This window comes from Balaenoptera acutorostrata, chromosome 18 (assembly GCF_949987535.1).
Source record: "Balaenoptera acutorostrata chromosome 18, mBalAcu1.1, whole genome shotgun sequence".
NCBI lineage: Eukaryota > Metazoa > Chordata > Mammalia > Artiodactyla > Balaenopteridae > Balaenoptera > Balaenoptera acutorostrata.
Window position 1 is genome coordinate 418,620 of NC_080081.1, and position 20,348 is coordinate 438,967.

General features: G+C 49.3%; 1 protein-coding gene across 7 annotated transcripts in view; it reads right to left on the bottom strand.

Moving 5' to 3' along the window:
* The window catches only part of TMCO3 (transmembrane and coiled-coil domains 3), a 31,401-nt gene that overhangs the window by 10,706 nt on the left and 347 nt on the right, over nucleotides 1-20,348 (bottom strand). For 3 of the 7 annotated variants that reach the window (XM_057532819.1, XM_028162523.2, XM_057532818.1), the window contains exons 2-7: nucleotides 18,775-18,854; nucleotides 12,067-12,589; nucleotides 9,538-9,717; nucleotides 7,796-7,987; nucleotides 6,596-6,724; nucleotides 2,924-3,016 (exon numbers count right to left, since the gene is read on the bottom strand). In XM_057532819.1, the coding sequence (XP_057388802.1) occupies nucleotides 2,924-3,016; nucleotides 6,596-6,724; nucleotides 7,796-7,987; nucleotides 9,538-9,717; nucleotides 12,067-12,510 (1,038 nt within the window). In that variant the 5' untranslated portion in view covers nucleotides 12,511-12,589; nucleotides 18,775-18,854. Of the gene's footprint in view, nucleotides 1-2,923; nucleotides 3,017-6,595; nucleotides 6,725-7,795; nucleotides 7,988-9,537; nucleotides 9,718-12,066; nucleotides 12,590-18,774; nucleotides 18,855-19,611; nucleotides 19,763-20,348 lie in introns of all 7 variants that reach the window. The other 4 variants (XM_007196747.3, XM_057532817.1, XM_007196748.3 and 1 more) reach the window with 3 other exon arrangements.

Here is a 20,348-nt window from a genome sequence, read left to right on the forward strand (position 1 = left end):
GGCGCGAGCATCCTCAGGGACAAGGCCCGGGAAGGATCTCGCAGACTCAGGCGTCTCTGAACTGTCTCTAATCAGGCCTCTAGGAGATTTCACAGAAGACTGAGAGGGGCCTGCCAGCAACTGCTGATACTTCAAAACCCCACCAAGTAACTTCCCACTGTGACAGGGTCACACGGGTACCCCACAAGGCAGGAGAGCCACCGGTACCTCAGGCTGCGCTAAAGCTGTCAGTCATTTATCCCTGAGAAATAAAAGAAAAATAAACGTGGACTTACTAGCGTAGTTATCAATGGATATAAACTTTCTGCACGCCGAGCCCACGGGGCCGGCCTACGAAGGGGCGGGATGTGCTCCTGGTGCGGGTCAAGGGTCAGGGCCGCCAGGCGGGGGGCAGCCAGGCTCGGTGGCGCTCAGGGACATCGGAGCTAGGGGACATTAGAGACCCCAGCTCGCCCCAGACCCAAAGGCACCCAATAGGGGCCGGTCCCCGTCCACGCCCCTGCCCTGACTTACGACACACACCTGCTGCCACGAGCCCTGCCTTGGGCTGCATCGCCAGGCGCAAAATCCCCAAAGCATCACAAAAACGTATCACGCTGATGAGCGCAAGCGAACATCATGGTGGATGATGCTACTTTCTCATTTAACCCTGAACACCACAGTGCCGCGGAAGATAGCTCTGAGACTCTGCACCCAGAGGACACCTGCGTCTTCCCAACCCCTCGTAGCCCAGATGAGGACACTGCCAGCTGAGATGGCTGCACCAGGGACACGGGAGGACCAGACGCGGCCCCTCCTCGCTCCTAACCTCAAGGTAACACAGCTGCTTGCTGTGAACGTCTGTCAACTGAACACACGTGAACACCAAGGGGTCCAGGCTGTGCTTTCACAGGGCTGCCTGGGAAGACCCTCCCGCTCCCGGGAGACCCCACAGGTCCTCGCCAGGCCCCTCTGTCCCAGCCACAACACACACCTCAACGGAATTAACAGGAAGAATTTGGCCACTTCCCTTAGGACCCAGAGAAGTGGCCAATTTTCTTTATACTTTGGATTCAGAAATTAACACATGGAGGTGATTGTGCCAGAAGGATGAAAAAGATACCAGAGTACCAGGAGAAAACCCTGAACTGACTCAGGATGCTGTATGAGGAGGAAAACTGACAGGAAGTGAGTCGTCAGTGGATGGACAAATGGAGCTTTAATAGAAAAAAAGGGGAAGGGACTTCCCTGGTGGCGCAGTGGTTAGGAATCCGCCTGCCAGTGCAGGGGACATGGGTTCGAGCCCCGGTCCGGGAAGATCCCACACGCCGTGGAGCAACTAAGCCCGTGCGCCACAACTACTGAGCCTGCATGTCACAACTACTGAGCCCGCGTGCCGCAACTACTGAGCCCACGCACCTAAAGCAAGTGCTCCGCAACAAGAGAAGCCACCACGATGAGAAGCCCGCGCACCGCAACAGAGTAGCCCCCGCTCACCGCAACTAGAGAAAGCCCGCGCACAGCAACGAAGACCCAACGCAGCTAAAAATAAAAATAAATAAATAAATTTATTAAAAAACAAAAAGAAAGAAGAAAAGGAGGAACTGGGGAAAGGGGTGGGCAGGGCAGGGCCGGGCACAGCTGCTCCCTGATGGCAGCGCAGGCTCAGGCTGAGCTCACTTCCCTTCCTGTAGGAAGCATGCTGGTGGTCAGAGAGGACTTGGAAAGCTGCATCCACGGCCGTTTGGCACATTATTTCCTGTGCTTCTCGGCTCCTTCTGTGTCGCCACGGTCACACTATATGCTCACTTTTTTCTTCTGAAGTTCAGCATTTAACATTTTTTTCTTTGTTATTGCACATTCTTATAACACTTTTAATGGCTACATAATACTCCATCCAGCAGCTACATCACAGCTTAACCTTTAGACACTCAGGTTGCTTTGGATCTTTTATAAAAATGCTACAGTGAGGAGCTGAGTACCTTTTAGGGGCTAATTTTAAAAACAAAAACCAAAACTTGGGTTTGACTCTTCCCTCTGCCTAGAAACCCAGGAGCAGAACCACAGATGAAAGGACGTGAACCTGGCAAGGCTCTTGGATCAAACTGCCGGACTGCTCCCCAGAAGGGGCACGAGCTGTCCCTCTCATCAACCTGGAGCAAGGGCGCCCACTGACCACCCGCAAAGTCACTGAGACCCCTGCTGACTCGACACTAGGGTCCTGGTTAAGTTGGTGGGCGAAACGGGGCCTGGATGGAGCTGCCCTTTCCTGTGACCAGCAGCTTCCCTGTGATTCCCCACCACCCCCAACTGCTTTCTCATCAGCTTTTTCCTCTTCCGTGACCTGTCTGTTCAAACACAAAGTAGCTTTTCATGAATTCACTTCCAACCTAACTCTGTTTCCATTCTCGAATAGTCCGGCTTTCAAAGCAACCATTCTAAAAGCCAACAAATTCAGGAGGAACTGTTGCTTCCACTACTTTAACATTTATTCATACATATGGTCCTAAATACTATTAACCTTTCAGATATTTTCATCTTACAGTGACACAGCAATAATCAAAATTTGCCACTTATTTAGCAAAACGAGTTTTTCCCCAGAGTAACACACTGAACATTCCATCCCTACGATATTTCGGCCTCTACCAGCGTTGGACCCTCTTGGAGGGACTCAAAAATCAGTAAGTTTGAACACAGCACTTCTCAGACCTGGTTTGGAATTAGCCACTGAAAGCTAATTCCATTTATTCATTGAATTTTCACTCTTTTTTTTAAACATTTTATCTTCTGGAGTTTATGTTCCAAAAATAACATCAAACTACAACACCATATTCTACTCTAAACAGACCTAATCTGCTGGGCAAGTCTCCAGCGAATGTGGATGGTGATGGCAGGGCACGTTAATCTCAGTGGGGCAACGACACAAGCACACTGGTGGACTCACCTTTCTCAGCTTCTCTGGGGAAAATTCTAAGCCAACGAGGAAGAGAGTAAAGAACACGCCAAATTCTCCTAACGTCTCCACCTGCACAACTGACTGAAAAACAAGAAGGTTTTAAAACTGTAAAACTTAATGTATTTAAGGTACCACGTGTACTTCACAGAAGCATCTTGTCCTAACACACTCAGCGGGACTCCACCAAAAAGCCCAGTATTTAAAAAAAAACAAACAACGATCTGAATTTCCTCTATATCTGAGATAATCTTAACTTCCTGATGGTAGTGCCCTTTTTCCTTTTTCTTGATTAGCCAGAGGAATATTTTTATTTGTTTTCTAGGAAATAGCTCATGAATTCACCTGCTTTCAAGTTCATTAATTGCCACTGTTACTTCCATTACTTCCTTCCATTAGCTTCCTTTGGGGACGGGGAGGCATTAAACCTGAGTTTAACACTTAACTAACAGGAGTGCTTTACTCTCCTTGGGTCTGGGTGAGACTGAGTGTGGAACTTTCTCCTGGACCCCATATGGCCACTCCCCACAGGTCCTGACGTACAGTGCCCCTCATTTGCTATTTACCGTCAATGTTCCTGCACTACAGTAGACAGTGTTGTTCATACCAGTATATTTGGCACTACTTATATTATTTACAATTGAGGTTTGCATTATGGTCACTAACTTTTTGATTTTTTCAATGTTCCCTGAACACATGAAAACAGAGTCCAGGCCTTTGTGTGTCGGTGTGCCGGCGGGCGTGCACCTCCTCTGTCTGCTGGCTGTGAACACCACTGATTTGCCCTCTTTCTGTCAGCACATTTCCTCCTTTCACTCTCAACCTTTTAGTCACTTTATTTTTATTCAATCTCGTTTGTTGTACTTTTTTCCTGACACCATCTGCAAACCTGTATCTTTTCATAGAGAAGTTTATTCCACATATATTTGTTATAAAACAACATGTTTGCTCTCACTTCTTTTATGTCTTCTGCTTTTTATGCTTCCTTACTGCTACTATTTTTCTTTCCCTTTTGAAAATTAGGCTGCAACCTGACTTCAAAGTAACATACTTAAACCTATACTTCTTGACTTAGAAAATGAAAGCCTGTTAACTCCCTACTAAGAAAAGATAAATACTGAAGTACAATTATATACAATTAGACTCTCTCCATTAACCACTCCCACTTTCGGCTAGTATGATCTTGGATTTTTATTTTGGTAATTTTATCTTGGTATTTTTGATCGTTTGTTTGGGGTTTTGTTTTGTTTTTGTTTTTTGTTTTTGGCCACACCATGTGGCACGCAGATCTAGTTCCCCGACCAGGGATGGAACCTGGGCCCCCTGCACTGGGAGCACGGAGTCGTAACCACTGGACCGCCAGGGAAGCCCCTTGGTATTTTTATCTACGGTAATTATATTATTTTTCCATGGTATAGGTAATTTATTAAGAAATACAATATTCATAGTATCCAGTTGGATCTATTACCTAGTTATTTAGCCTTCTTTGCTTATGAGCTATCTTTGCTGTTAAGTAAAAAGGAAAAGGAAAATACATTTGTGTTTTCCAGTGTTTGCAAACGTTCTGGAAAGGGAGGGATGGGACAAGGTCAGGCAAAGATTTTTCACCTACAGCTTTTTATACTGTTTCAATCACATGAAAACTACCTATTCAAAAAGCTGAGAGAAAACCTTAATTCAAAGAGTCATGTACCACATCACAAGGTTCATTGCAGCTCTATTTACAATAGTCAGCACATGGAAGCAACCTAAGTGTCCATCGACAGATGAATGGATAAAGAAGATGTGGCACATATATACAATGGAATATTACTCAGCCATAAAAAGAAACGAAATTGAGTTATTTGTAGTGAGGTGGATGGACCTAGAGTCTGTCATACAGAGTGAAGTAAGTCAGAAAGAGAAAAACAAATACCATATGCTAACACATATATATGGAATCTAAAAAAAAACGGTTCTGAAGAACTTAGGGGCAGGACAGGAATAAAGATGCCGACATAGAGAATGGACTTGAGGACACAGGGAGGGGGAAGCGTAAGCTGGGACGAAGTGAGAGAGTGGCATGGACATATATACACTACCAAATGTAAAACAGATAGCTAGTGTGAAGCAGCCGCATAGCACAGGGAGATCAGCTCTGTGCTTTGTGACCACCTAGAGGGGTGGGATAGGGAGGGTGGGAGGGAGACGCAAGGGGGAGGAGATATGGGGATATATGTATATGTATAGCTGATTCACTTTGTTATAAAGCAGAAACTAACACACCATTGTAAAGCAATTATACTCCAATAAAGATGTTAAAAAAAAAAAGTTGAATTAAAACTTTGGTGGACCCTGGTGGACCTTGGTGGACCCTGGTGGTCCTCCTCCCCAAGGTCCGGGCTCCAGCCTGCAGCATCCAGGTACCTCTCACCCGGCAACACCGTCTGCTGTGAGGATCAGTCCGCGTGAAGACCACCTCGACCCCCCCCACGTGTCATCCAGTGGGGGGAACCCTCAGGACCCTCCAGACCCGGTGCGGGTGGGCTAAGCCGAGGAGGGGATGAGGCTGCAGGTGGAGCCCCGGCCCCCCGCCCCCACTTCACCGACTCGCGTTCTACCCAAAGGGGAGCATCAGGGAGGGCGGGGCACGCCGCGGCCCCTTCCCACACCCTGCACTACAGGTTCCTCTGGGGTGGGACCAGGACACCTCTACGTGGCATCCTCTTCCCCTCTGTCCACATTGTGTTTTCTTTTCGAGGACCCAGCTTGAAGCCCACAGGGCTTGGGACCCTTTGCTCACTGTCAAAAGCGCCACCAACACAGGACGATGCTCCCCTCAACCTGCTCAGCAAACAGCCTTCAGCAAGAGCAGCCTCAGCACCCACGTCCTCCCGGGCCTCCAGACGCCCACAGCCAGGCTGGGTTGCTGCTTACTACTTTACCAGCTTCTCAGGGTGTTAAGCATGGTTTTTGGTTTTTTGTTTTTTTAAATTTTTATTGATTTTTTTGCTGCATTGGGTCTTTGTCGCTGTGCACGGGCTTTCTCTAGTTGCGGCGAGCAGGGGCTACTCTTCGTTGCGGTGCGCAGGCTTCTCATTGCGGTGGCTTCTCTTGTTGTGGAGCACGGGCTCTAGGAGCGCGGGCTTCAGTAGATGCGGCGCGTGGCCTCAGTAGTTGTGGCTCGTGGGCTCTGGAGCGCAGGCTCAGTAGTTGTGGCATGCGGGCTCAGTAGCCGTGGCTCGCGGGCTCTAGAGCGCAGGCTCAGTAGTTGTGGTGCACAGGCTTAGTTGCTCCACGGCATGTGGGATCTTCCCGGACCAGGGCTCGAACCCGTGTCCCCTGCCTTGGCAGGTGGATTCTTAACCACTGCGCCACCAGGGAAGTCCCAAGCATGTTTTAAAAATACATTTAATCCAGGATTTTTAGTTCCTTTCAGTGTCCGAATAATCCAGTCCATAATATTACTGCAAACGGAATCTTTAAAACTAATATATTTTAAAGACATGAAGAGGATCATTTTGTCTGGTCAAGCTGCTCACTCATTAATGAACAAAATGACTTTCTTACGCCTTAGAGATTCCTCAGGAAACTTTAAAAGACATCTTTCATGTGATTTATAAGAAACTGCTATCTTCATTAATTCAATTCAACAGACACTAAACAGTTCAATTTTGTTCTTACCTTAATACTGTTGAGTCCGGAGGGCCCCAGGAGCACGCCGCAGATGATGTAACCAAACATGGTCGGCAGTCCTATCATTGTGCAGAGCCAGCCGCATGGTAAGGACAACATCCCTATGGTGACGATGTCCTAACAGAAGGATTAACAGACAAGAAACACACACGTAAGATCACAGGCAGCAAGAGGAAGGAGAAGGTAGGGTGGGACGGGACCTGACCTCACTGCGTGGGAAGAAAGGCAAGTGAGGGGCAGCAGGAGGGTTCTGGGAGCAGGTGAGGCCCACTCCTCAGCGTGCAGTGATCACAGTGGTGTGTCTGTTTCGCGCGGACCCCGTCACAGTCCTCTGAGAACTGAGTGTGAGGCCTCCTCTCGGCGCTCGAGCCCGGGAACGCTTCCCCACTGTGCTCCCACGGCACGAAGACCATCTCACCTGCACAGTGTTAACCGATCCAGGAGAGACTCGTGGACGGTGCTAAGGCTGCTGGCCCGAGGGTGGCGAGGAACGGGGTATTCACCTGGCCTCACGCCGCCACCCCAGAAGCTACGCTACGTACAAAGGCGAAGGGGGGCAACTGCGCAGTGGAGACCCTGCCCCTTCGCGAAGGGCACTGAAGTCGCCGTTCTCAGACTCAGTCCCTCCCAGTCCCCAGCCTGGTCAAAACCAAGGAAGGCGACACGCTTGCTGTCTTTTACCTCTCGATTCGATCCAGAAGTACAGGGATCAGCCCCTCACACGGAACAAGCCCGTGGGGAGCGTTTATCTATCTGCCCCTCAGCTGTCTGTGCTGGCAGCGCCTTGAAGACTGAGTTCTTTGCCTCGGTCTCTTCTCCTGAGCAGATTCCAGCGTCAGGGAGTTTAGCTGGAGACCTAGCGACTGATCTGGACCCTGCGCAGGCTGCACCGTGTCACTCACACGGGCCAAGTCCAAACAGTGATCCCGAACCACAACACCGTCGACCTCGAGCCTAAAGAATTCCACGTCCTCCCACTAGACCGGCTCCCTCCAAGGGTGCAGGTGTGCACCTCAGGCCGCCCGGGGCGCCAGCCAGCCGGCACTGGAGAAGGCGGCCGCGTCCCACGTCTACACAGGCCACACGGGAAACCATAGCCAAACCCTCTCTGCCCCTTGAGAACGAGCTATTGTAGCGACGTCAGCTTTTAGGCAGCGGACGTGGGCGCCGGGCGGCGGCACGGGCTACCTTTATGAGGTGGGGGTCTGCCCGCGGGATGGTGGCGTCCCTGGGCTTGGTCAGGATGTACTGGTTGTTCTGGGAGTCGATGAGCATGCTCAGGCCCAGGTCCTCCTCCACCTCCCGCTTCGTGAGGTTCTGCTTGGAGCTGGCCTCTTCCTCTTCCACCCGCAGAACTGCCTCAAAGTTCACCCCTCTGACCTGCAACAATGACCAGTGTTATGTCACTAAAACCAATCAGACGTGTTTAAGTTCAAGGTCAAATGTTAGAGAGTAAGTCCCATACAGAAGAACGACAGGAACGTTTTCAGCATTCTGTCAAGTGTGACCGAAGACCAATAAATTAGAAAATTAGAAAAAGTTTTTCAATTGAAAAGAGATTTAAGGATGGAAGTGTTCAGGATTTCCATTACTTCCAAACACCTACTCTACCTGATTCAGGGCGTGGCACTGTGATCTGTAACAAGAAACACATATTTGGTCTTAGACCCCTTTCCCGTTCACAGCCCCCAAACCCGCGGGACTTCCTGAGTGATAAGGAGCGATGCAAACATCCTGTCCTATATTTGGTCTTTTGGCCTCCGTTCCTGAAATCGCTCCAGAGCAGCAGAGGTGAAAGGAGTGTTCTGTCCTTCATAATAAGCCCCTTGCGACCTCACCTGCCCTCAGGTGAGTGAGGGGTGGTGGAGAGCCCCCGGGTACCCACAGGAGGGGCTGGTCACCAGAGGAGCCGGCCACGTGATGAGGGCTGAACTTGCAGCTCCACCCCGGCCTCTGGGAGGGCAGAGGGGCTGAAGGCCGAGTCTGGCAGGAGCCTAAATAACGAAGCCTCTGTGAAGACCCTTCAGGCACGAGCTTCCGAGAGCTTCCAGGTTGCTGAACGTGTGCAGGTGTTTGGGGGAGGCCACCATCCCCCACGTCCTGCCCCGGCACCTCTTCCATCTGAGCTGTGTCCTTTGTGCCCATCTGCCAACCTAGCAAACAGACTGAGTTCTGTGGGCAGCACAGCAAACGTCGGAGGGAGCCCGAGGAGGGGCGGCTGGCATCTGAAGTGGGGGCCGTCATGGGCCGGGCCTGTACCCATGGGGTCTGCGCCAGCCCCATGGGGACGGTGTCAGGCTGAACTGAACCACAGGACACGGCTGGCGTCCCACAGGACCGGGGGAGGGCCAGTGTGGGAGAGCCCGGAGCCGTGGAGGGCAGAGTGCCTGGTGAGCGGGGTAAAGGCAAGGACACTCTTCCCTGGCGCACGGCCCTCACACACCCAGAGCCTCTCCCGCCCCGGGGTCACTAAGGGCCTCACTCCTCTTCCCTCTCCAGCCTTGCTCTGGTTTGCTGCCATTACCTAACCCTTTCTTGAGTCCGTCCCAGGACTCACAGTCTGACATGCTGCTTGGGACCCAAAGGTGGTTTCCTGTAAGGAGCGAGCCTCTCCCCGGGCAGATCCGCACCGAAACGTGGCCGCCCAGGGCCAGCTTCCTGAGACCAGAGCCAAGGCCGGGGAAACAGACGAGCTGCTGGGGGCGGGGCAGTCGGGGGGGGGGGGCTGACCAAACACGGGGCGGCGCGGGGAAGCAGAGGAAACCGGGGCACGTCTTCAGGGCCACACAAGTTACTTGCTACGGCGCACAAGTGCTTTAGCCTCATCGTCATTTTCAGCCTGCGCTACGGCACACCTGCCAACAATTCCAAGTACACCTCCTTTCAGTGGCTCAGCAGGCCAAGAGGACCTTGCTCTGGGTGCTACTCACTGACTTATTGTCATCGAAAGCGCGCTCCTCTGTCTCCTTCTCCAGACGGTCTGCCGCCTTCCTCACGTCCTCAAGAATTTCATCCAGGAGGGATAAACTTTTGTTCCGATGCTGCATGTTTTTAAGAGCTTCAACTTGATGTTTTTCTGCTGCCAGAAGTTCCACATATTCTGCCTCTTCCTATTCATGTGTAAGAAATGAAGAGTGGTGTTTATTACGAAGGAAACCTGGGTGACCTGCCCACACCACAAACAGGGCAGGGGAGGCCGGGGGCCCCAGGGCACTCAGACTTCTCAGGGCAAACCCTGCAGGAGGGCTACTTACACACACACGAACGTGACACACAACCGTAAAGAGATGCTGACGGTCATCTCTTCACACAAAAACCACCCGCCGAACCCTGATGCTGTTCCAGCCACTGTGCCGTGTGTGGAAGCCCAGCTGTGGCACTTGATTATCTAGCTAGACATTTCTAGGCGGAATACACAGTCGACTTCCAAGTTACCAAGGGGAGATGCTCCAGGAGAACCTGACAGCATGACTCACTTGCACAGTTGCAGGCTGGTGCTGGGAACCGAGTTTAACACGTGTACGGCACGCAACCGTGTCCAAGCTCGAGGGATCTCAAATCAGTACCCTCACTACCTACTCGCGTTTGAGGCGGAGTGGGCGCCGAGCGGAGGACGGTCCCAGGCACAGGCTCGGCTGTTTCGCGGCCTCTACTCAGCGCCCCCAGCGCCTAGACCGCCTTAGACCCGTGAGGCCAGAACCAGCAGAGAGCAGGCGTGTGGGGTCAGTGCCACTCAAACTCATGTCTGTTCTCTGTTCCACCGTAAAACTACCACAAACCGACACCCCTGCGACTCCCTCTTTAATGCCAAGGAGTTTAATGTCCCACCTGTGCGAAGGGTCTGGTGAGGCGGTGATCCCGCTCGGAGGGGGCGGTCTGTTTCTAACAACAGACAGGACGACCGAATCCAGTTTAATGTCCCACCTGTGCGAAGGGTCTGGTGAGGCGGTGATCCCGCTCGGAGGGGGCGGTCTGTTTCTAACAACAGACAGGACGACCGAATCCAGTTTAATGTCCCACCTGTGCGAAGGGTCTGGTGAGGCGGTGATCCTGCTCGGAGGGGGCGGTCTGTTTCTAACAACAGACAGGACGACTGAATCCAGGGGGCTACTTACCCCATCACCATATTTCTACCCAAAATACCACACTTGGGTAAAAAAAAGTTTAATAATTTGTATCTTCTTTACTTTTTAAGCTGTATAATATTATCATAGCCTTTCCATGAAGACGAAATGATACTTTGTATATTTAAAGTGCCTGGCACATAATAGATGGCTTAAATGATAGCTTTAAAATGTTATATAACTATCACATCTGACGTAATAATAGTTTCTTCTCATCATTTTAAAAGTATCCTTCAGGGGCTTCCCTGGTGGCACAGTGGTTAAGAATCCACCTGCCAATGCAGGGGACATGGGTTTGAACCCTGGTCCGGGAAGATCCCACATGCCGCAGAGCAGCTAAGCCCGTGCACCACAGCTACTGAGGCTGTGCTCTAGAGCTGGCGAGCCACAACTACTGAGCCCACGCGCCGCATCTACTAAAGCCTGTGCACCTAGAGCCCGTGCTCCACAACAAGAGAAGCCACTGCAACGAGAAGCCCGTGCACCGCAACGAAGAGTAGCCCCCACTTGCCAGAACTAGAGAAAGTCCGCGCACAGCAACAAAGACCCAACGCAGCCAAAAAACAAAAACAAATAAATAAATTTATTAAAAAAATAATAAAAATTAAAAAATAAAATAGGGCTTCCCTGGTGGCACAGTGGTTGAGAGTCTGCCTGCCAATGCAGGGGACACGGGTTCGAGCCCTGGTCTGGGAAGATCCCACATGCCGTGGAGCAACTAAGCCCGTGTGCCACAACTACTGAGCCTGCACGTCTGGAGCCTGTGCTCCGCAACAAGAGAGGCCGTGATAGTGAGAGGCCTACGCACCGCGATGAAGAGTGGCCCCCACCTGCCGCAACTAGAGAAAGCCCTCGCACAGAAACGAAGACCCAACATAGCCATAAATAAATAAATAAATAAATATTTTTTTTAAAAAAATAAAATAAAATAAATAAAATAAAAGTATCCTTCATCAAAATCCTTAATTCAAATGTATACATTTGTTTAAAACTACCTTTAATATTTTTGTTTTCAGCATGTGGGCCTTGAAGAAAGTCAGCCTTCACACTAAAAGTAATTCTTATCAGAAGCTCAAAACCCTGACGGCAATTACAATGGGCTTATTTGCACGTCAGTTCACTGGGGGAACATGAGTAACTCTTTTCAATACCCAGGGATTTCCACCACGGAGAAAGCGTGAGAGACTCCTAGAAGTGCTCAAATGTGGCCCTGCTAAGTGACTGTGCAAAGGGACCGGCTCTCCTGCACCTGCCAGGCCAGATCGGAGGCCCTGGGTGGCTCCCACCTGCCGAGCCCCCTTCCGCCGGCGCACGCCGCCCCCGCCCTGGACCCACCTTGATGGCTGCCTTCCGCAGGGCCTCCAGGCGCTGCCTGCTGCTCTCCTTCACGTTGACCACATCCCTGTAGTCGCCCTGCAGGGCCCTCTGGAGTCCGTGGATGGCCTGGAAGACGGAGTTTTCACTTTCATTCAGCTCTTTCTGGAAAATTTCAAACATGTGCACCTGAAACAGCTTCTCCTCGTCCGAAAGGCTGGCGTCTTTTTCCACTGCTCTGACTGCACTTTTCAGTTTGTTAAGAACCACAGCCTTTTGGCGAAGAAGCCCGGAGAGCTTTCTGCAACCGTCCAGGACCCACTGCCTCCTCTGGGTGACGGCCGCGCCTTGGCCCCGGTGCCACGCGATGGCGGGTCTCACGGCCTCTTCGTGCTCCGCGCCGCTGGCCAGCAGGTGAAGGAACGGGAGCCAGACCCAGAGGTGGCTCTTCCCCAGTACCTTCATGATCCAATTCTAGGGACAGGGCAAGGCAGTCCAAAGATTCCTGCTAAGTCGGGCTCGCGTTTGAGATACGCATTTTCAGCTGAAAAAGAGATTTATTGACACATATAGTTGAATGATGATTCATTGCTATTGAGATTAAAGTGTTAAATAATTACTAAAAACTATCACTTTTCCGAGGAAAATGTTATTTTTCGTAGATCAACATCTGAACTACCTGCTGCCCTTAGATTATAATCAAATACTGAATTTAAATTATGGTGCTTGATGAAGAGTTGAGATTAAAGATTACATCTGAATTTAAAAGCAATTTTTTAAAGTGAAACTCAGCCTCATATATCTACTAAATCTACCGTGTGCAAAAGACAAAAACCAATTCCATTTAAGAGGGTCCACGTATCAAAGGCCGCGAAACACCACCTGCTTCCCCCATCGCAGACGAGGGGCCCCGGAACCAGGTCCGAGGGGCTGGGAAATGCAGCCGAACTGCTATGAGCTGGCTGGGCCGTACCGTCTGCTTTCCTGAGTCACCTGGAATTCCGTCAAATTTCCAATGTCACTCTACCGTTATGTGCTAACAAGATGTCAAGGAGAGAAAAAAAAAAATCACAAACTACAACCACACTCAAACACTTTCTATCATGCAGATTCAGGCTCCTCCTCTTCTCCCTTAAGGAAGACTTCAAGCAGTGCCTGTGAGCTCATCCTGGCGGCGGGGCGCAGACAGGACCCCAGCCTGGCCCGGGCGAACAGGAGGTTTCAGCGCCACGAGCGGGGGGAGCTGCAGCTGTGTCGCCCAGAGGAGGGCTGATCGAGGCGCAGGTGGAGGCCGGGTCAGCAGGGTCACCAAGAAAGAATGACCTCGGAGGCAGGAAGATAGAGAACAAAGACGGAAGAGGTGACAAATGCAGGAGAGCCCAGTAAGATGCACCCTGAAATACACCCACTGAGCCTGGCAACTAGGCCCAAGTCCTTACGCCAAAAAGAAAAGAAAACAAAAGAAAACCCACTCTTTCCAAGGAATCATGTTATTCTAGCATATATATATTTTCATTTCACTGGTAATCCCAATTCTAATGAGTTTAATCTGGTTTCCCAGGAAAAGTAGATTAGCAAAAATAAGAGTGTGCATTTCTAGAGATAGAATCCTGACCAAACCAAGGAATGACAGCCACAGAAAGTGGACACCGACCGAGCTTACAAAGACACACACGGGAACGCAGCAGAGAGCAGCAGCCGGCGGTCTGGGGGCCGCCTACTCCATGCCCCCCAGCAGACCCTGAAGAGGCGACCGCTGAGGGCAGGACAGCCACCCGTGTTCAGAATGACGATCAGAAGTCGCCCATTAAAGACTGCACACTGGCTCGCTATTCTGGGTAAAAAGTCAGGAAACTGTCCGATTTCAATACTTGTTTAGATACTCTGGGCCCCAGCATCTCCCAGAGGATCCACGGGTGCAGGACAGCGCGCTTCCTAATGAGGTGGGATAAACGAGTAGGGCTGTCTGAGCTACTGGGTTCACTGGCACAGTTTTAATACAACCTTAAGTAAACGTTACCACCTTAAGCAAACAAACCACTGATCAATCACACAGACAGCCGGCAATATCGCTGATCTGTTATTTTATTGACTCAGTTGCTAAGCTCCTACTGTTTCAAGGGAAAGAAAGAATTCAAGCACTACTTCAGACGTGCACACAGTTAGTATTCTTCAGAACCGAGACACAAATTTCAGGTGCTTTGTTAACTGCACAGACCTAGACATGCACATTTTCTCCAAAAGATCTCAGAAAGTGATTCTTTTACAGATTTCAAACTTCAGGAAAATAAACTGCTGCACAGCTGGTATGTAACTCCCCTCCGTCCACTTTGGGCCCCTCCCTCAGACAAGTTCCTGAAGTTAGCTATCCCTCTCCCCAAGACACCGAAGACAGCTATTCACTTTTATGAAAAACCTCTCAGAATTTTAGTTGTAGTCATACTAATATTTCCACTGAAAAGAGCTTTTACCATGAACATGAAGTTATTTACAGACCTTAAGATATGAACCAGTCCTTTTTCATAAACATCTCATTTTACCTTCAAACTCGGCTACCAAATCCTACAGACTACTAAACTGTAACATGTTTTTTTTTCAGTAAACAGTGTTATTTTGTTATTGTTATTTTTAATTATAAAAAAAGACACTCTGGATTTGTTGTGGTTTTATAATGAATTCTTAAAATTTCCACATCTTGAACGACTGACGCAGTAACCCGGGCGAACTCAAGGCCGAGGAGAGCCTGCCACGCTCACGCGTGATGCCATTTACACAACTTCTTTTCTTTCTTCTTCTTTTTTTTTGGTCGCAAGCCTTGTGGGATCTCAGTTCCCCGACCAGGGACTGAACCTGGGCCCTGGCAGTGAAAGTCTAGAATCCTAACCACTAGGCCACCGGGAACTCCCTACACAACTTTCTTAAAATGACAAACTGCAGAGACAGGGAAGGGACAGTGGGGGTCAGGGCCCAGGGAAGGGGGAGGCGACGGCTGTGGACCTAACAAGGCAGCAGGAGGGACCCAGTGGGGTGGATGCGTTCTGTGCCCTGACAGTGGTGGTGGCCACACGCGTGTGCACGTGTGACAGAATCACACAGATCTACACACACACATGCATGCGTGCATGTGCCCTGGTGCACCCGGATTGGGCAGTGGGCTGTCTCTCTCCCAGCTCCTGCTTATGATACAGTTTTGCAAGAGCTCCCACTGGGGACACTGGGGGGAGGGTCTATAGGATTTCTCTTTATTTTCTTAATTTATCTAATTTTTTTTTTAATTATTGGAGTATAATTGCTTTACAATGTTGTGTTACTTTCTGCTGCACAATGAAGTGAATCAGCTATATGTATACCTATATCCCCCCTACCTTGGACCTCCCTCCCACCCCCGCCATCCCACCCTTCTAGGTCATCACAGAGCACTGAGCTGAGCTTCCTGTGCGTTATAGCAGGTTCCCACTAGCTATCTATTTCATACATGGTAGTGTATTTATGTCAAACCTAATCTCCCAATTCATCCCACCCTCCCCTTCCCCCGCTGTGTCCACATGTCCGTTCTCTACGTCTACATCTCTATTCCTGCCCTGCAAATAGGTTCATCTGTACCATTTTACTAGATTCCACATATATGCATTAATATACGATATTTGTTTTTCTCTTTCTGGCTTACTTCACTCTGTATGACAGACTCTAGGTCCATCCACATCTCTAAAAATGACCCAATTTCGTTCCTTTTTATGGCTGAGTAATATTCCATTGTATATATGTGCCACACCTTCTTTATCCATTCATCCGATGATGGACACTTAGGTTGCTTCCATGTCCTGGCTATTGTAAATAGAGCTGCAATGAACATTGTGGTACATGACTCTTTTTGAATTATGGTTTTCTCAGGGTATATGCCCATAGTGGGATTGCTGGGTCATATGGTAGTTCTATTTTTAGTTTTTTAAGGAACCTCCATACTGTTCTCCATAGTGGCTGTAACAATTTACATTCCCACCAACAGTGCAAGAGGGTTCCTTTTTCTCCATACCCTCTAAAGCATTTATTGTTTGTAGATTTTTTGATGATGGCCATTCTGACCAGTGTGAGGTGATACCTCATTGTAGTTTTGATTTGCATTTCTCTAATGATTAGTGATGTTGAGCATCTTTTCATGTGCCTCCTGGCCATTTGTATGTCTTCTTTGGTGAAATGTCTATTTAGGTCTTCTGCCCATTTTTTAATTGGGTTGTTTGTTTTTTTGATATTGAGCTCCATGAGCTCTCTGTATATTTTGGAGATTAATCCTTTGTTCGTTGCTTCATTTGCAAATATTTTCTCCCATTCTGAGGGTTGTCTTTCCATCTTGTTTATGGTTTGCTGTGCAAAAGCTTTTAAGTTTCATTAGGTCCCATTTGTTTATTCTTGTTTTTATTTTCATTACTCTAGAAGGTGGGTCAAAAAAGATCTTGCTGTGGTTTATGTCAAAGAGTGTTTTTCCTATGTTTTCCTCTAAGAGTTTTATAGTGTCCGGTCTTAACATTTAGGTCTTTAATCCATTTTAAGTTTAATCCATTTTGAGTTTATTTTTCTGTATGGTGTTAGGTAGTGTTCTAATTTCATTCTTTCACAGGTAGCTGTCCAGTTTTCCCAGCACCACTTATTGGAGAGGCTGTCTTTCTCCATTGTATATTCTTGCCTCCTTTGTCATTGATTAGGTGACCATATGTGCGTGGGTTTATCTCCAGGCTTTCTATCCTGTACCATTGATCTATATTTCTGTTTTTGTGCCAATACCACACTGTCATGATTACTGTAACTTTGTAGTATAGTCTGAAGTCAGCGAGCCTGATTCCTCCAGCTCCATTTTTTTCTCAAGATTGATTTGGCTATTTGGGGTCTTTTGTGTTTCCATACAAATTGTAAAATTTTTTGTTGTAATTCTATAAAGAATGCCATTGGTAATTTGATAGGGATTGCATTGAAACTGTAGATTGCTTTGGGTAGCATAATCATTTTCACAATAATGACTGTATATTTCTCCATCTGTTTAAGTCATCTTTGATTTCTTTCATCAGTGTTTTATAATTTTCTGAGTACAAGTCTTTCATCTCCGTAGGCAGTCTTATTCCTAGGTATTTTATTCTTTTTGTTGCAATGGTAAATGGAATTGTTTCCTTAATTTCTCTTTCTGATTTTTCATTGTTAGTGTATAGGAATGCCAGAGATTTCTGTGCATTAATTTTGTATCCTGCAACCTTACCAAATTCATTGGTAAGTTCTAGTAGTCTTCTGGTGGCATCTTGAGGATTTTCTATGTATATTCTATAGGATTTCTCTGTATTATTTTTTAAAACTTCATGTGACTCTATAATCATCTCAAAATAAAGTTTTAAAAACTCTATATAAGTTCTTCCTGTTTCCCACTACACCCCTATTGTGTGTAATGTGCACCATTTACACTGCAGAGCATGGCAAACATGCCTGTGACATTTTATTATTTTAAAGTAGGAAACGCCCTAAAACCAAAGGTTTGCAGGATGACTCAACTAAAGTGAAACCCAAGGTTACTTTTCATTTAGTGTGATAGCAAAAACCAATACTTGGAGCACAAACCCTCCCTCCTAAAACTTCCTATTTATACATATTCCAATATTAATTAAAATATATCTCCCCAACTTTGCCAAATTTCTAGCAGGTTTGGCTTGTTTTTTTAAAGGCAGAACAGGAATCCCAAAACAAACTTTAAAATCGATGAGATTATTTGATTAAGAAAAAAAATTTGTAATAAATGATTCAGAATAAAAAGGCATATGGGTTCATTATTAAGCCTACTCAAAAACAAAGAAACTTCCAATAATTTTACATAAAAAGTCCAAGATCTGGGGCTTCCCTGGTGGCACAGTGGTTAAGAATCTGCCTGCCAATGCAGGGGACACAGGTTTGAGCCCTGACCCAGGAAGATCCCACATGCTGTGGAGCAACTAAGCCCATGAGCCACAACTACTGAAGCCCGGGAGCCTAGAGCCCGTGCTCCACAGCAAGAGAAGCCACCGCAATGAGAAGCCCGCGCACCACAACCAAGAGTAGCCCCTGCTCGCCGCAACTAGAGAAAGCTCGTGCACAGCAACACAGCAGCGAAGACTCAACACAGCCGAAAATAAATAAATAAAATTAAAAAAAAAAAAAAGTCCACGACCAGGTGTTTTCAGAGCAAAGTCACCAGGTGAAGATTTCTCTCTCGCCTCCACTCTGAAAAAGTCCATGACCAGGTTTTTTCAGAGCAAAGTCACCAGGTGAAGATTTCTCTCCCGCCTCCACTCCGAGTTCTGTCGAGACTGCAGGGCGTGCAGCACTCTCCTGGGACACCCGCTGCTGGACCACAGAGCCCTAGACCATTGCTGGAGGCCCTCTGGAGACTGGGGGGCCGGGAGGCAGCGCCCCTGTGTTTCCACTTTACACACTGGGCTAAAATAAAATGCGAGAACCTGGCAGTCCTGCCCCCCAGCCTCCTGCACACGTGTAGCCAGAGGCCCCTCCATCTCTCTTCCTCAGGACCTTCCAGACCCACCACCTCAGATTTACCAGATCCAACTGCTGAAAGTCAGTCTGGTTTATTGACAGCAGGCTCTGTCTGTGGGCAGAGGCCATCAGGACCAGGTGGGACCCAGCTCCCGGGACAGCCCACCCTAGGGGCCGGCCGTCTACCCAGCTGAACCCAGACCCTAAAGGGGGGAGGGAGCTGACCTGGTATGGGAGCTCCGGGCAGGAACTCCAGAGCGAGCCGCTTGGATGGGGCAGGATCAGGGTTAGCGGGTGCAGGGCCTCTGGAAAAAGGAAAGCAGGAGGGTTGTCTGTAGTATCTCTTCCTGATGCCACCAGAACTTCCAGGCCAGGCACAAAACGGGCAACAAAGCGGGGAGCTTGTGGGAAGATCCAAGGAAGCAAAGAAACCTCCCGTGGAAGCAATCTACCTCAATGTAATCTGTGGAGGATTTTTACTTGAAAAGCCTATTTTACACTTTAACAAGTTAGATGATGTAAAGTCTATTTCTTAAAAGATAAAGCACTTATAACCACTTATAAGCACTTATAATACAATTTACGGCTCACTTCTAATCAGTAAAATTGGAGAACGAGTTAAAAAAGGGGGAGAGGAAGGAAAGAAGAAAATTCTTAAGGACAGTAAAAAGTTTTAAAGTATTTAATGTTAATTAAACTGTACAAAAACCCAGTATTCCGTTAATAATCCAATCACTGAGACACTATCTTTTCAAAAATTTATATTATAAAAGAAGTTTGGGACCAGTAAGGCAGTAAGACGCTCTGGCCGGAAAAATGATCAGAAAAACGTATAAAAAGGCTGTGAACTCAGTAACGTTATTCACCATCCGGTTCCCCCGGCCTTGGGGCGCCGGGCGCCCACAGCGCAGCCCGAGGGGAGCGCAGACCCAAGACGGGATGAGGCCTGGCGCTTTGGGAAAACAGGCCCTTCGACGGTTACACTTTAGGAACAACATTTACAGACCGGATCCTTGCATCTTCCCACCCTTAGGCAAGCGCTAGAGTCATTCACGGGGATACCTGTCCCCGTGACAGGCAGCGACCCTCCACGAGGCCCCCCTCCTCGGAGCGGCTCCCCGGAGCTGGATGAGGGGCTGTCCCCGAATCACGCGGAAACTCGGGGCTCACGTCGTGCGTCCTTTTCAGGGGACCCGGCGGGGCCGCCTGACACCTGGACGAGAGCGTGAACGGGGACCACGGGTGAGGTCCGACGGGAACCGGGGAGCGGCGCGCAGAGCCGGGACCCCCAGGGGCTCGTGGAGCGGCGGCTCCTCCGCAGATCTGACCCGAGGATTAGGCGCCGGGAGAGTGTAGACGGTCCAACCGAGTGGTCCGCAGGGTCCGAAGCCTCGCCAGCTCCCGCCCGCGCCCCCATCACGCGCTTCCCGCAACCCCGGGGCCGCCGCCAGGTGCGGGGTCTGGAAAAGGGCGCTCAGGTACAGCACCGCTCTCGGCGCAAAGCCCGGAGGAGGAGGGAGCGGGCTGGGGCTGAGTGAGGCCGAGGGGGTGGAACCTCGGGAGAAGGGGGAGAGACCCCTGGGAAGGAGGAGGGGAGACCTCTAGGGAGGGGAAGGAGAGACCAGACACCCCTCCCCCCAGGGAGGGGGAGAAGACATCCTCGGGAAGGGGAGACCCCCGGGGAGGGGAGACCCGGGAGGGGGAGGGGAGACCAGACTCCCGGGGAGGGGGAGAAGGGACCCCCAGGAAGAGGAGACCTTGGGAGGAGAAACCCCGAGGGGAGGGGAGACCCGGGAGGG